Below are 17,612 nucleotides of genomic sequence, written 5' to 3'. Positions count from 1 at the left end.
ACGGATCTTCTGACAGGTGTTCAAAAACAATCCATGGCTCGATGCAAAGACAGGCTGGGCCTCAAGAAAACCCGATCCTGATTAGTCCACCTTGAGAATCTGTCCTCAAGCAAATAAATCTGCCTGAATAAAGATGAGATACCCACAAGCAAGCTTTTGGTTACCAGCTGAATGAAAAATACAGTACCAAGCTCTTCTGTGTATCATTTGCCTTAGGAATTGCATGGTGCTAACAAACTCTGAATGCAAGGATCATTATACTCAGGGATAAGGTTTCTTGTCGATATTTTCTTTTGTTGAAGTCTACAAAAATGCTCTGAACTATGTTACACAACAGAGGAGCCCTCACTCTGTGAAGTAAGTAATAGAAACTCATTGAAAACAATCAGATAGATATGCGGGCATGTGAAATACACTTGTTTCACTGATCCCTAATGGTCTTGTTGGGAATAATCCAGTAAGACAAGGAATCTTTGATTTACAAGTCCAGTGATGAGAGGTGATGGCACTTGTAGGTCAGGTCAACTAGAAGGCCAGGGCTTCCTCTACCTTAGGAGCATTGTGACACTCATATACTCAGGCTACTGACACAACCCAAGTGCATACCAATAACTGCTATGAGAAAGAACTGCATTTTCTCAACACCCACAAATGGCAGGCTAAATACTCTTAAGATGCAATCTCTTCCAAAAGGTTTCAAACTGAAAGAACATGCCACTTTTCTAGCAAGAAGAGAATTAACCTAGGCACTATAATTGTTTTATAAACAACAACCCTATAAATTGTTAGTATTGTTTTTGTAAGCTGTACCAAAATCACATATATGTCCAGGTGAACTCAAATCAAGATATTTAGGGAATCACGGTGGTGCAGTGGGTTAAACCCCTGTGCTGCTGAACTGTTGACCTGAAGGTTGGCTGAACTGCTGACCTGAAGGTGGGCTGTTCGAATCTGCAAAATGGAGTGAGCTCCCGTCTGTAAGCTCCAGCTCCTGCCAACTTAGCAGTTTGAAAACATGCAAATGTGAGTAGATAAATAGGTACCGCTTCAGCAGGAAAAGTCAAAAGAGATGCTCCAAGCAATCTTGACAGCCACAAAACCAGGCAGTAACATCGCAGACTCCTTAGCTTGAAAATGGAGAAAAAAGCACCTCACCAGAGCCAGCGATGAGCACCAGAAGCCAGAAATGAAAAAAGGCTCTGCCTTTGTTTGTGTCTGTCTGTCTCATTATATATGTTTGTAAATGCATTTACATTGTATATACAGTAGAGTCTCACTTATCCAACACTCGCTTATCCAACGTTTTGGATTATCCAATGCATTTTTGTAGTCAATGTTTTCAATGTATCATTATATTTTGGTGCTAAATTCATAAATACAGTAATTACATAGCATTACTGCATATTGAACTACTTTTTCTGTCAAATTTGTTGCAAAACATGATGTTTTTGGTGCTTAATTTGTAAAATCATAACCTAATTTGATATTTAATAGGCTTCTCCTTAATCTCTCCTTGTTATCCAACGTATTTGCTTATCTAACGTTCTGCTGGCCCGTTTATGTTGGATAAGTGAGACTCTACTGTAAATGCTGTAGTCTGCTCTGAGTCCCCTAGGGGAGAAGGGCAGAATATAAATGAAGTGTATTATTCTTATTCTTATTTACCTTTTCAACTAAGTTTTTATAAAACCCAAGAGTTTTGAAAAGATGGGGTCCAGGTTGGGATGTTTTAATGGGGTCAAATCTAATTTAAAAAATGGACTGTTTGCCTTATATGTTGGAAACCGCCCTGAGTCCCTTCGAGGAGATAGGGCGATCTACAAATAAATTATTATTATTATTATTATTATTACTACTATTACTGTTTTTTCATTTTTATTATTGTTAAAAGGGTTGCAACTTTATATTATTTTAATGACAATAGCATGCTGCTTTGAGGGACACATTCAACAAAAATGCTCTATACATTTATTATGGATTATTTATATTTAAAAAGTTTAGTAAGCGGGAACACAAAGTGTAAAAATACCTTTTTGTGCACCATTCAGCCTGCTATCAGTTTAATTGGTTTTAAATTTTTAATGAGCCAAGAAAGCCATCAAAGAAAGTCACTTTGATTTATCTTGGTATGTCTAAAGGCCCCTCTATACTGCCATATAAAACCCAGATTACCTGCTTTGAACTAGATTACATGGCAGTGTAAACTCATACAATCCAGTTCTAAGCAGATAACATGGATTATCTGCTTTGGTAATCTGGATTATATGGCAGTGTAGAATGGGCCTGAGAAAACCAGCAAATATAGATTAGTTTACTGAAGACAAAGCTTACTTAACAGGCCAGGGCTCATAATATCAGTCAATTTTTTCTGTTGCATTTTCATTGCAGTTTCCAAAAGTATTATTTAACTCACCATCCAGATCTTCTTCAACTGTTCAAAGGTATTGCAAACTCCTGCAAACAATGGTTGACCTTGCAGCATTTCAACAAATATGCAACCTGCACCCCTGGAGGAAAAAGTGGTTATTCATTTAGTCAGAAATATAATGCAGAAAGAAAGGAAATCTAGACAAGTCACTGAAGTAGTAACATTTTTGAGATATTTAGACCTTTTTGGAGATGTTTGAATAAACAGATTTCAAGTTTATGTTATCGGTAAGGTCTAAATGTAGATCTTCCATTATCTTTTACTATTGTTTGTGATCTATTCCATGAGTATGCGTTAACAAATTCATGAAAAACGGAAAAGCACTGGGACCAGATGGATTTCCAGCTAAATGATATAAAACATACTCAGATATGTTGCTTCCCAGACTTGTTTGCAGCAAATGACTTTTGAGTCAGGCTCATTCCCAACGTCTTGCTCTGAAGTCTGTTATTACCAAATCAGGCAAAGATCCAAGTTTGCAAACCATGATCAACCTCTTTTATAAACATTCATGTCAACACACTCAATGCAGTATTGGCTAGTAGGTTTCAAAATGTAGTAACAATGTTAATTCAATTGCTCAAGGTAGGTTTTATTCATCATAGGTAGGAAACGGATAACTGAAGGTTAATCATTAATATTATTGCTTTAAATACCATAAGACCTGATCTGACAACTATTAGTTCACTAGATGATCTGTGAAAAAGTGTTGACAATAATATCTGGTAGTTTATTTTTGAGATCTCGAAAGATGTGAATTTTTGGAGGTGGATTAAATTTTCCAGATTGGAATTGTTATGATTGAGCCTCATGGCTCTGTTACTGACAGACGTGGGCGTAAGACTCCTCGGGAGTCAGATACTCTCGAGGAGCGAGAGAGAAAAAGACTGCGAGACATATTTGCAGCACCATCTGACGAAGAATCTTTCGAAGGGTTTACGGAGAGAATGGAGGAGGGGCTGGTTAGCTCAGAGGAGGATGAGATGGATTGGACTCGGGTAAGGGAGGAATTGGGGGCCACTGGCCATGATGGGGCAGAAGATGAATGGGGACCTTCAGGATTAGACCCATGGCTTAGCTGGAGGGATGGGACGGGATCCACAGCTGGAGATGCTGTTGGGCGTAGTCAGAGGTGTTCCAGCTCTGACGAGGAAAGTGATGAGGAAACGCCCGGGTTAAGGAGGACAGCTGACAGTGATGAAGATTTGTAACTGGCATAAAATGGGGCTTGGGAGCAATTACAAATTGCGTCGGGCAAGGTAATCTGGGCAAACGCTTGGGATCCGTGTGTGTGTGGGACGCTTCCCTGAAGACTTGTGTGCTTTCCTGTGCTGAGACGTAAGTTGATTGGAATCCAAGGTCAGACGGCGGGAGGGATTGTGTGGGCATTTGTTTGTGCAAACCTGTGCTTACTCTTATTAGCTTGACCTTCCGTCGTCTTTCTGACGGACGCCATCTCCTGCTTTGAGAACCCGGACTGAACTGACCACGGCTTGTCTTCCCCCCCTTCTTGGACTTGGAAAAACTACAAACGTCTGCTTCTGGCTTTGATCTACGGAACGGAACTGGTCTACTCTACTTCTACAATCCTTGGCTGAATTGCTCGTGTTGGAGATCCTGTCTACTGTGTGTGTGTGTGGGAGCGACGCAAGTTACTCTAAGCACAGTGCTGGCAGCAGAGAGGAATCTGCTGCCAATTAGTTGCATTCTTTGTATCTTCTGTTCCTTGGCTTTCGTTCTGTTAATACCTAGGCTGAAGCAAGCAGTTTGTTTTTACCCGGATTAAACTCCGGTTTAATCCGGTTTATCTTTTGAACATTTACTTTTGTCCCTTTTTGCGCTTAAAGGCAAAAACTGCCTGGCCCTTGTGTTTTTACGGGCATTTTTGAGTTCTGTAATCTAATAAACTCTGTTACTTTGAATCTTGTGGCGTTCTGTCCTTGACAGATTGCCCGACGCCCATAAAAAGTTTATTGCAGCAATAAACCCGTCAGGAAGACGATGGATGAGTTAAGAGCCAAAGTAGACCAATTGCAAACGGCCTTTACCGTAAGCCAAACAGCTTTTGCTGTGAAAGGACATGTTTTGACTCCTGAACGCTTTGACGGAACCAGGTGCAAGTTGCCAACCTTTTTGGCACAAGTGGAGCTTTATTTTTCTCAGCTCAGTGCTCATGCTTTTCCTACTGACACTAGTAAGGTGGCTTTTATTTTGAGTTTGTTGACCGGTTCCGCAGGACAATGGGCCACTAATTTAATTTTGGGAAATGACCCAGTCAAGGACAATTTGAATAATTTCAAAAAGTTGTTAACTGATACTTTTGGGGATCCTCTCCGCACGGAGAACGCTGGGTGGGCCCTGTATCGGTTGAAACAGGGAAAGGGGACTGTTTTGGATTACTTAAATAAGTTTAACCTGTATCGCCACCAGCTGGATTGGGGGGAAAATGCATTCATGCTTTTATTTACTGCCGGGTTAAGTGATATGCTCCAGGATGAATTAGCACGCTTGGAGCCGGCTGAAAGTTGGGACGCCTTAGTAGCTAAGGTGCTGCGTTTAGACGCAAGGTTCGAGGCTCGTAAACACTCAAAAGCAATGTGTGCGCCACCCATGCATGTAACCAGGGCACCTGTGGTGATGGGGGAAGAGCCCATGGAGCTTGGGGTCTTTAAAAAACTGTCTACAGAGGAAAAGAGCCGTAGGAGGCAGCTGGGCTTGTGTTTGTACTGTGGGAATGCTGGGCATTTTGCCAAAAATTGTAATGTGAAACCTTCCCAGTTTTCGGGAAAAGGCCAGCCCTAGTGCGACGTGAGTCCAACGCACTAGGGCTCCTCAAGCAGTCAACTGAGGGGAGGAAGCATGTTTTCGTACCCATTACATTATCTGTTGGGGGAAGGGAACTTGTTTCTACTCTGGCACTGCTGGACTCAGGAGCTACGGTCTCCTATGTAGATATTGAGTTTGCTAAGAAGCATGGCATTCCTAGAGTGCGCAAGGCATGCGACGTGTGGGTGGAGGGAGCAGATGGGAGACTGCTGGAGACTGGGGTGGTTAACCAGGAAACCTCAGCAGTAACGTGGGAGGTGCAGGGAGTAACGGGAACGTTTGTGTGGGATATTACGAGCTTGCCTCGATATGATGTGATCCTGGGGATGGATTGGCTAGCTGTAGTAAACCCACAAGTGGATTGGGCAACACGTAAAGTGATCTTAAAGAGGCAGGATTGTTGCACTCTAAACGTTACTCATGCTGATATGGAGGGAGTGCCTGCTGAGTATGGGGAGTTCTCTGATGTATTTTGTAAAAGAGAAGCGGACAAATTACCACCGCACAGGCCATATGATTGCGCCATCAAGTTGGCAGAAGGTGCGAAACTGCCAGCAGGGAGGCTGTATGCCTTGACTGTACCGGAAAGGCAAGCTTTGCGGGAGTTTTTAGATGAAAATTTAGCCAAGGGGTTTATTCGCCCATCTAGTTCTCCAACTGCGGCACCAGTATTCTTTGTAGCCAAAAAGACTGGGGAACTTAGGCTGGTCTGCGACTATCGGATCCTAAACAAATACACCATTCGGGATAGGTACCCGCTCCCTTTAATCTCGGAACTGTTATCAAGGGTGCAAGGGGCTAAGGTCTTTACCAAGCTTGACCTGCGGGGGGCCTATAACTTAATCCGTATACGGGAAGGGGATGAATGGAAGACGGCATTTAACACGTGTTTCGGATGCCACGAGTTCCGAGTCATGCCTTTTGGGCTTTGTAATGCTCCTGCGGTCTTCCAGAGGTTCATGAACGATGTGTTCAGGGACCTAATTGACCAATTTTTAGTGATTTATTTGGATGATATCTTGATTTTTTCTAAGGACGAGAAAGAACATCGTCAACATGTCAAGCAGGTTCTGCACCGACTGCGGGCTAATGGGCTTTTCGCCAAGGCTTCCAAATGCGTCTTTCATGTGCCTGAAGTGGAGTTCCTAGGTCATGTAGTGTCAGGTAGGGAACTTAAAATGGACCCACATAAGGTTGACGCCGTCAACTCATGGCAGGAGCTGAAAACTAAGAAGGATGTACAAAGGTTCTTAGGTTTTGCTAATTACTACCGGGAGTTTATTCCGAATTTTGCAAAGCTCACGGTACCTTTGACGCAGCTTCTGCGCAAGAAACAGCCATTTGTGTGGGGGCGGGAAGCTCACGAGGCGTTTCTACAACTTAAGTCTAGTTTTCAATCGGACAACATACTAACCCATCCTGATGTTGACAAACCGTTCGTGGTAGAAGCGGACGCTTCTAGCTACGCGTTGGGGGCTGTATTGTCTCAGAAGGACTCCTCAGGGACCTTGCGTCCCTGTGGATTTTACTCGCGGCAACTAACACCCTTCGAGCAGAACTATACCATATGGGAGAAGGAGTTGTTGGCGATTAAGGTGGCGTTTGAGGTGTGGCGGCACTGGCTTGAAGGGGCACGGCACCAGATCGTGGTCAGATCTGATCACAAGAATTTAGAGCACTTGCAAACAGCAAAGAAGTTAAACCAGCGTCAAATCCGATGGGCTTTGTTTTTCTCCAGGTTTAACTTCAAGGTGCAGTTCGTAGAGGGGAAGGCAAACTTGCGGGCCGATGCTTTATCCCGCAAGCCGGAGTTTAAGACCAATGAGCAGGTTGTATGTCAGACCATCTTGCCTACTGCCTCTCTGTGTGTTGTAGATAATGAGCTCGGGTTACATGACCAGATCCTTGAGGCTCAGAGGGATGATGTGTGGACACAGGAGCAACTGATGCTGCTCTCAGCAGGTAACCGTACCATACTGCCGCATCTACAAGATCAAGACGGAGTATTGGTACGCAGGGGGCAGGTCTACGTACCAGTGGGGGCCCTCAGGTTGGAGGTGATTAGAGCCCACCATGACGAACCCATGGCTGGGCACTTTGGCAGATTCAAGACCGTGCAGCTCATTACCAGGAGCTATTGGTGGCCAAAGATGCGGCAAGACATTCTGCGCTTTTGTGACAGCTGCGCCGTTTGCCAGCAGAGTAAGACGCCTGTTGGGCGCCCTAGAGGGTTGTTGTCGTCTTTACCTGTTCCGGACAGGCCATGGCAAATCATTTCCATGGATTTCATTTCAGATTTGCCTAAGTCTGGGGGTTATACTTGTATTTGGGTGGTGGTGGATTTATTTAGTAAACTGGCTCATTTTATTCCTTGTTCAACCATTCCGGCGGCCCCTACGTTGGCCTTACTATTTACTAAGCACATCTATCGTTTGCACGGAGCACCCGAGGTGATTATTTCAGATAGGGCTCCGCAATTTGTGTCACGCTTTTGGAAACATTTCCATGAGTGCTTGGGGACTAAGTTAAACGTTTCTTCAGCCTTTCATCCGCAAACGGATGGACAGTCGGAACGGGTTAATGGGCTCTTAGAGCAATATCTGCGTTGTTTTTGTTTAGATCAACCCACGGCTTGGGTGAAGTGGCTACCGGTGGCGGAATTTGCTTACAACAATGCGGTGCACACATCTAGTCAGCATACGCCGTTTGAGCTAACTTATGGTTTTCACCCACGGGGAGGTGTGGCGCCGTCGACCAATGTGGTCTCTTCGGACCCTGTGTACCGCTCTACGGAAATGGCTGCATTGCATGATGTTGCCCGTCGCTTACTATTGGAAGCTAAGGCAACGCAGAAGACTCAGGCTGACCGCCACAGGCAGGCAGGGGAGGAGTTGGAAGAAGGGGATTTGGTGTGGTTATCTTCCAAACATATTAAACAGGCTGGGGGAAAGTTTGCGCCTCGGTATTTGGGTCCCTTTCCTATCGTTAAAAAGATTTCTTCCGTTGCGTTTCGTTTGCGTTTACCGTCTAGTTTAAAGGTCCATCCAGTCTTTCATCGTTCGCTGTTGAAACTTGATACCTCTAGTCGTCGTGGTGCTATAGCGGAGGGTATCACTGCCACTTCTCCGCCATCGGGGGAGGAGGCCTTTGTGAGAGGGGATAGTGTTATGATTGAGCCTCATGGCTCTGTTACTGACAGACGTGGGCGTAAGACTCCTCGGGAGTCAGATACTCTCGAGGAGCGAGAGAGAAAAAGACTGCGAGACATATTTGCAGCACCATCTGACGAAGAATCTTTCGAAGGGTTTACGGAGAGAATGGAGGAGGGGCTGGTTAGCTCAGAGGAGGATGAGATGGATTGGACTCGGGTAAGGGAGGAATTGGGGGCCACTGGCCATGATGGGGCAGAAGATGAATGGGGACCTTCAGGATTAGACCCATGGCTTAGCTGGAGGGATGGGACGGGATCCACAGCTGGAGATGCTGTTGGGCGTAGTCAGAGGTGTTCCAGCTCTGACGAGGAAAGTGATGAGGAAACGCCCGGGTTAAGGAGGACAGCTGACAGTGATGAAGATTTGTAACTGGCATAAAATGGGGCTTGGGAGCAATTACAAATTGCGTCGGGCAAGGTAATCTGGGCAAACGCTTGGGATCCGTGTGTGTGTGGGACGCTTCCCTGAAGACTTGTGTGCTTTCCTGTGCTGAGACGTAAGTTGATTGGAATCCAAGGTCAGACGGCGGGAGGGATTGTGTGGGCATTTGTTTGTGCAAACCTGTGCTTACTCTTATTAGCTTGACCTTCCGTCGTCTTTCTGACGGACGCCATCTCCTGCTTTGAGAACCCGGACTGAACTGACCACGGCTTGTCTTCCCCCCCTTCTTGGACTTGGAAAAACTACAAACGTCTGCTTCTGGCTTTGATCTACGGAACGGAACTGGTCTACTCTACTTCTACAATCCTTGGCTGAATTGCTCGTGTTGGAGATCCTGTCTACTGTGTGTGTGTGTGGGAGCGACGCAAGTTACTCTAAGCACAGTGCTGGCAGCAGAGAGGAATCTGCTGCCAATTAGTTGCATTCTTTGTATCTTCTGTTCCTTGGCTTTCGTTCTGTTAATACCTAGGCTGAAGCAAGCAGTTTGTTTTTACCCGGATTAAACTCCGGTTTAATCCGGTTTATCTTTTGAACATTTACTTTTGTCCCTTTTTGCGCTTAAAGGCAAAAACTGCCTGGCCCTTGTGTTTTTACGGGCATTTTTGAGTTCTGTAATCTAATAAACTCTGTTACTTTGAATCTTGTGGCGTTCTGTCCTTGACAGGAATTGTATCATAAGGTATATCTTTTGACTGGCAAACACAGTCTAATTCAGATACTTCTTCCTTAAAGAACTTGGAACCTCTTTTTTTAAATGGGCTGTTTTATGCCCCTTCCACACAGCTGAATAAAATCCCACACTTTCTGCTTTGAATTTTCTGCTATGAGCTTGCTGCTATAGTTAACACCTGCTGTGAATGGGGTTTGATTTATCAACATTGGGCTTTAGTTGAGAATTAGGGAGGGCCGTTTAGGAGGGAAGGAAGGGACAGTTTGTTTACTAGATCTGTGTTTATTGCCACAACTATTTTGACCATAGGAAACAATTACAAATCGGACAGACTATGTCAATATATCTGGGCATTTTATCATTTAATGAGCTATATAATGGGGTGATAAGATCAATACTCCTGAGCATTTTAATTGCAAATTTACTATTGCCTTTTAACCTCCAGTCAAATTTTTTGTATCCAAATGATTTTATTATAGAAATTGATTAATTAGATCTTCCCTCACCTTTAGCACATTGCACTTTATGAACTATAAGGCAAAAAGGGAGTGAATCACAGAACCATCTTACATATAATATCCAGGTAATTCCCAAGGTGGGGGAGGGGGAGAAGGAAAGAACCATCTTCAAAGGAGGTTGGAATATGATGCAGGATTTTTGCCCATATCCAAAAGCTAGCGCCAGTTCTTTGATGGACCATGTTGAGGGGGGATGGTTGTCTGGCAGCCAAGGGCCCCCCATAGAAGTAATACAAGGGAGGGGGAGATATGGGAAAGGGAGGCCTAAATTAATTCAGTCTAGGGAAAGAAAAAGAGTTCTTGTAGATTTAAAACAGCCTCCTGACATGGTAAACTTGGGTACCCAGATTTGTGGCCCCTCCGGATTAAAGGTGGTGCTGCTGAACGCCAGGTCTGCCAATGGAAAAACAGCAATCATCCAGGACCTTATCCTGGATGAGCGGGCAGACCTGGCGTGTATAACGGAGACCTGGATGGACAAGGCTGGGGGGGGCTAACCTTACCCAGCTTTGTCCGCCAGGTTATACCGTGCAGCACCCACCAAGATCTGGAGGACAGGGAGGTGGTGTCGCAGTAATCTATAAGGAGTCCATCCCCCTGACCAGGTGCCCCATCCCACAGTCAACCTTGTTTGAATGTTTCCACTTGAGGGTGGGTGACCGGGACAGACTGGGGATTCTGTTAGTATACCGACCACCCCGCTGCACTACAGTCTCCCTGCCTGAGTTAGCTGGGGTAGTCTTGGGCCTGGCGTTGGAGTCCCAGCGGCTTATAGTGCTGGGGGACTTCAATGTCCATGCTGAGACCACCCTTACCGGGGCAGCTCAGGACCTCATGGCCTCCATGGCAAACATGGGGCTGTCCCAACTAGTATCTGGCCCCACCCACAGAGCTGGGCACACGCTTGACTTGGCTTTCTGTCAGGGATGGGAGGAAAATGGCAAGTGTGGAGGAGCTGACTATCACTCTGTTGCCATGGACTGACCATCACCTGATCAGGTTTAGACTCACTGCGCCCCCCAACCGCTGCAGGGGTGGAGGACCTATTAAAATGGTCCACCCCAGGAGGCTCATGGATCCGGATGGTTTCCTGACAGCTCTTGGGAGTTTCCCGCCACCTCGGTTGGTGATTCTGTCAATGCCCTGGTTGCTGTCTGGAACAGGGAAACGATTAGGGCAATAGACACGATAGTTCCAGAACGTCCCCTCCCGAGTACCCAAGCTAAACCATCTCCTTGGTTTACTGAGGAGCTGGCAGCGATGAAGAGAAAGAAGAGGGAACTAGAGAGTGTGTGGCGTTCAGAGCCGAGCAAGTCAAACTGAACACAGCTATGTTCCTATCTTATGGCATATGCCACGACAATAGATGCTGCAAAGAACTCTTTCTTTGCAGCTAATATTGTGTCCACAAAGAACCGTCCGGCGGAGCTGTTCCGAGTTGTCAGAGGTTTGTTATATCCCATCCCTCAAGACAGGGTCCCTGACAACTCAGCAGCCCGCTGTGAAGCATTTGCTCAGTTCTTTGCAGACAAAGTCGCTTTGATCCGCTCTGGCTTTGACACCATATTAATGGCAGCTTCCGAGGATGTAGCAAGAACACCTGCTTGTCCTATTTTGATGGATTCTTTTCAATTGGTTCAGCCCAAGGACGTGGACAAGGTGCTTGGAGAGGTGAGGGCTACCACATGCATCCTAGACCCCTGCCCATCCTGGCTGATGAGAGAAGCCAGAGGGGGATTGGCCAAGTGAGTGAAGGTGGTGGTGAATGCCTCCCTTTGGGAAGGCATTGTTCCAGTGAGCCTTAAATTGGCTGTGATCAAACCACTGTTGAAAAAGCCATCACTGTTGAAAAAGCCCACTCAATTGGACAACTATCGGCCTATTTCCTATCTCCCCTTTTTGCGCAAGGTCATGGAACGTGTGGTGTCTGCACAACTCCAGGCATTCTTGGTAAACACTGATTATCTAGATCCGGCGCAGTCTGGCTTCAGGGCGGGGCATGGTACCAAGACAGCCTTGGTCGCCTTAGCCGATGCTCTACACCGGAAACTGGACAGGGGGAGTGTGTCTCTGCTGGTTCTGCTGGACCTCTCAGCGGCCTTCGATAATGTCAATCACGGTATCCTTCTGGGACGCCTTGCTGGAATGGGGCCTGGAGGTACTGTTTTACAGTAGCTCCGGTTCTTTCTGGAGGGTCACTCCCAGATGGTGTCACGGGGGGATACCTGCTCGGCCCCACAACCGTTGACTTGTAGGGTCCCGCAGGGTTCAGTACTGTCCCCCATGTTGTTTAACATCTACATGAAGCCACTGGGAGAGATCATCCGGAGTTTCGGGGTGTGGTATCATCTGTACGCAGATGATGTCCAGCTCTGTCACTCCTTCCCACCTGTCACTAAGGAGGCTGTTCATGTCCTGTACTGATGCTTGGCTGCTGTGTCAGACTGGATGAGAGCGAACAAATTGAAATTGAATCCAGACAAGACAGAGGTCCTCCTGGTCAGTCGCAAGGCCAAACAGGGTATAGGGTTACAACCTGTGTTGGACAGGGTCGCACTCCCCCTGAAGACACAGGTTCACAGTCTGGACTCATCGCTGAGCCTGGAACCCCAGGTCTCGGTGGTGGCCAGGGGAGCATTCCCAGAACCAAGACTTGTGTGCCAGCTCTGCCCATACCTTGCGAAGTCTGCCTTGGCCATGGTAGTCCATGCTCTGGTTACATCCCATTTGGACTATTGCAACGCGCTCTACGTGGGGCTGCCTTTGAAGATGGCCCGGAAGCTCCAACTAGTACAACGGGCGGCAGCCAGATTAATAACTGGAGCGGCATACAGGGAGCGCACTACTCCCTTGTTAAGCCAGCACCACTGGCTGCCGATATGCTACCGAGCCCAATTCAAAATGCTGGTTTTGACCTACAAAGCCCTAAACGGTTCTGGCCCATCTTACCTGTCCGAACGTATCTCCCCCTATGAGCCTTCTAGAACTCTTAGATCGTTTGGGGAGGCCCTGCTCTTGGTCCCACCAGCCTCGCAGGCACGGCTGGTGGGAATGAGGGACAGGGCCTTCTCAGTGGTGGCTCCTCGGCTGTGGAACACCCTCCCCAGCAACATTCGGCAGATTCCAACTCTCCTGGGCTTCAGAAACGCCTTAAAGACATGGTTGTGCACGCAGGCATTTAATGAATAAGAACATTGATTTCACATGGTCTGGACTAAGATTTACTTATGAAGATTTTGGACGAATGGATTTTAACTCAGATATGTCTTTAAATTTTGTACAATGTGTTTTTATTATGTAATGTTATTTGCTTTTATATGAACTGTTGTTTTAGTGTACCGTTTTTGGGCATTGAATTTTTGCCTATTTATTGTAAGCCGCCTTGAGTCCCCTCGGGTGAGAAAGGCGGGGCAAAAATGCTGTAAATAAACTGGAATATATGGTTGTGTGGACTCAGGTAACCCAGTTCAAAGCAGAGATTGTGGGATTTTCTGCCTTGATATTCTGGGTTATAGGGCTATGTGGAAGGGCCCCCAGTTTCTGTTCATGTGAAGAAGAACGAGATAGAGGCTTCTGCTGATATCTGCTGCCAGTGTGACTCAGTGCACAGTCTTTTCAATTACAATCCTTTCTATATGCTAACCATATGGGATAATCCACATTTGGATACTGGTTTCAGAAGACATGACTTTTCAAAGTCAATCTTTTCATTTCACCTTAAGGTAAAGGTAAAGGTTTTCACCTGACATTAAGTCTAGTTGTGTCCAACTCTAAGGGTTGGTGCTCATCTCCATTTCTCAGGCGAAGAGCCGGCATTGTCCGTAGACATCTCCAAGGTCATGTGTCCAGCAGGACTGCATAGAGCGCTGTTACCTTCCTGCTGGAGCAGTACCTATTGATCTACTCACATTTGCATGTTTTCGAAATGCTAGGTTGGCAGAAGCTTGGGCTAATAGCGGAGCTCACTCCGCTCCCCGGATTCAAACCATCAACCTTTCAGTCAGCAAGTTCAACAGCTCAGCAGTTTAACCTGCTGCGCCACCAGATCTTAGGACACAATTAAAATTAAATATTTAGATGGAATACTATTGAAATCAGGAAAAAAACCAGCAAATCCTGTTTCCAACTTAAATCACATAGCTCAGTAATTTTTGATGGCCAATGGAACCTAGTTCTGATGTCATGATTCCAAACTTAATTTTGGTGTCTTTCAACTGATGTATTGCTGCTTCCCAGAAGCCCTCTCTCAGTGTCCTTCTGAGCTCTGCATTTGATTGAAAGTGGAAAGAAAATATACTGCATTCAACTCCATTTCTCTGAAATGGTTTTTTTTTCTCAAATGTTCCAAAGTTTACTCTCACCATATATCAATATTAGATGAATAATTTGTGGCTCCTAGCAGCACATCAGGAGGGCGGTATCCAAGTGTCACCACCTCAGCCGAATATGTTTGTCCGGGAAGTGTCTTGGCACGAGCTAAACCTACCAAGATAGATGGGGAGAAATAATTATTTTAAATCACACATGACTTCAAAATAATGCATGTTCTCATAAAGAGAGACATTCAAGATGATGAACCAGAGTAATCAAACATGTCAATGAAATAAATAATTTTACTATTATGTTTAATAAGTGTGTCACATCTGAACGAAGTTCAGAAAAAGCTACTCAATTAATTTGTGTTATAAACTGATTAGATTTTTTCATCTCATTAGATCCCCAAGTAATTCTGTATATGAGTTAGACATATTAGCATTAGCATTCATTAGAGTGGATAGCTCTTTTGGCAGATTCATGAAATAAGAAGGCCCAAGGAGAAAGATTATGACTGGACAAATGCATCACATGGCACTGCCAGTAGCTCTTGCAGGATCATTGCTGTCTTGAGTAGTGAAAGAGAGAACAAAATAATATCTGATAAGCAACTGAAGAGTCCGGCTTGTGGAGCATCTGAAGAATAACGAAAAGAAGATGTGAAAGTATTGAAATAAAACGCAAAAAGATAGAAAACTGATTAATGCTTTTAGCCTTCAAAAAGCCATTGACCTTACAGAATTCAATAGACTGCAAACAGCAACTGGAGAACCAGAAAAGATAGTACCATCAGTTCAAAGATGTTAGGCACTAATAGCACATACTACACATTTGGATAAGCCAGAGATACATAGGGAGGTTTGGATTTATTCTTAGGAACTGAAGAATAATCAGAAAGATTCTTTTATTTCTTAAGAGCAGGAGAAACCTTAGAGGCAGCCTGCATAGAATTTTGTGGTGCCAATGATTTCAAGCTGGGCCGAGCTGTACCCAAATTTGATTACACCAAGGTTCCCTGATAAGTGATAGATGTTTTGTTGGTACTGGCACAATTCATTGGTACAGTAGATGGTGGAACTAATAGTACTGAAAAGAAATATTTGGGGTAAGGCGGTCCTTACTGCCTTCCACCTAGAAACTGATGTCCTCACTGTGGAAGAGCATGCCGGTCAAGAACAGGGCTCCACAGTCACCTACGTATCCACTGCCAGGACACCACAGCTGTAAGACAATCATACTTGGACAATGAGGGATCACCTAAGTAAGTAGTAAGTAAGTATTTGGGGTAGCAAAACCAATTGTTTGATAGTCAAGAGAAGGGATTTAAGATGTAAAACCTGTTCTAATAGACCTGGTAGCACATATCCTTTAAAGCAGTGGTTCCCAATCTTTTTTTGACCAGGGTTCACTTGACCAGGGACCACTTTGACCAGGGACCACTCCCCAACATTAGTAACAAAAAGTTTACAAAACAGTTTTTGATCAACTTTAGATTCAGTTTGATTATTTGGGGTGCTTTCAGAAAATTGCATTGGATAGACCACATCAGCTCTAGTTTCTGATACAGAAACATATGCCATCCAGTAGTCACCATCTGCTTGCCCGCATAAAATTGAATTAAAAATCTAGAGCTGAAGTTGTCTATCCAATGCAAGTTTCTGAATCAACACCCCAAATAGCCTAGGAACAGGCCTAAAAACGAAGTCAGCAAGAAAAGAAAATTGGTTGGTCTCTGTTATTATCTGTGGATTTTGTTAACACTTGTGTAAAAAAAAAGAGGGGAGGGAGCTGAGGTTGAAAAAAATACAAAAAGTGGAGTGCATGATCCAAGATGTCCCTAATGGCTTGAATAATAATCATCATCATCATTGTCACCATCACACAGTCCTAAACGCTTGGGAAGTGTTCGACTTGTGATTTTGTGATACAAACTCCAGCAAATACATTTTGTTTGCTGTATTATACTGTGTTTTTGTGTCAGAATAACAACAACAACAACAACAACTTTGTGGGACTAAACAGGGTCTTTTTTCCCATTACAGTGTTCCCTCGCAACTTCGCGGTTCCCTTTATGCTCCCTCGCTGTTTCATGGGTTTTCAATTAATATTAATGTACACATCTATCGCAGTATTTTCACTGTTTTGTGGGTTTTTGCGATTGCAAAGGGTTTTGGAGGGAGGGGGAGGGAAAAATAAAGGGAGAAGGGGAAGGGTAGGGAAGAATTGGAAATAAAAAAGGGTTATTTAGCTTCCATTCTTCTTCTCTGCCAGTGTACTGTATATTGTAATTGCTAAAATAAAGTATAGACTTCATTGTAGTAAGTGGTCTGTGGTTTGCTCTCCTCCACACATAGAATAAATATAGTGTCTCTACTTCGCAGATTTTCACTTATTGCGGGTGGTCCTGGAACGCAACCCCTGCGATAAGTGAGGGAACACTGTACAACTTTTGTGTTTGGCAATGGCAGCTAATAATAATAATAATAATAATAATAATAATAATAATAATAATTGCACAGACAGACTACAAACAGAGGCACAACTATGTGGCCCAAATGATTCATTGGAACTTATGCCTCAAGTACCACCTCCCAGCAGTAAAGAACTGGTGGGATCACAAACCTGCAAAAGTATTGGGAAATGAGCACGCAAAGATACTGTGGGACTTCTGAATCCAGACTGACAAAGTTCTGGAACATAACACACCAGACATCACAGTTGTGGAAAAGAAAAAGGTTTGGATCATTGATGTCGCCATCCCAGTTGACAGTCGCATTGACAAAAAACAACAGGAAAAACTCAGCCGCTATCAGGACCTCAAGATTGAACTTCAAAGACTCTGGCAGAAACCAGTGTAGGTGGTCCCGGTGGTGATCGGCACACTGGGTGCCGTGCCAAAAGATCTCAGCCGGCATTTGGAAACAATAGACATTGACAAAATCACGATCTGCCAACTGCAAAAGGCCACTCTACTGGGATCTGCACGAATCATCCGAAAATACATCACACAGTCCTAGACACTTGGGAAGTGTTTGACTTGTGATTCTGTGATACAAAATCCAGCATATCTATCTTGTTTGCTGTGTCATAATAAAATAATAATAATAATAATAACTCTGTGGGACTAAACATTGTCTTACAAAGGGCTGCTTTCCCATTATAAATGATGTGTGGCAATGGAAGATAATAATAATAATAATAAT

At 44.6% G+C, this 17,612-nt stretch overlaps 1 protein-coding gene across 1 annotated transcript in view; it reads right to left on the bottom strand.

Moving 5' to 3' along the window:
• cdk15 (cyclin dependent kinase 15) overlaps positions 1–17,612 on the bottom strand; it is a 104,706-nt gene that overhangs the window by 59,158 nt on the left and 27,936 nt on the right. The window contains exons 8-9 of the mRNA XM_062962013.1: positions 14,457–14,577; positions 2,414–2,507 (exon numbers count right to left, since the gene is read on the bottom strand). Coding sequence (XP_062818083.1) covers positions 2,414–2,507; positions 14,457–14,577 — 215 coding nt within the window. The remainder of the gene's footprint in view (positions 1–2,413; positions 2,508–14,456; positions 14,578–17,612) is intronic.

The sequence above is a fragment of the Anolis carolinensis genome, chromosome 1 (genome assembly GCF_035594765.1).
Source record: "Anolis carolinensis isolate JA03-04 chromosome 1, rAnoCar3.1.pri, whole genome shotgun sequence".
Taxonomy (NCBI): domain Eukaryota; kingdom Metazoa; phylum Chordata; class Lepidosauria; order Squamata; family Dactyloidae; genus Anolis; species Anolis carolinensis.
This window is presented reverse-complemented; position numbering and strand designations above follow the sequence as displayed.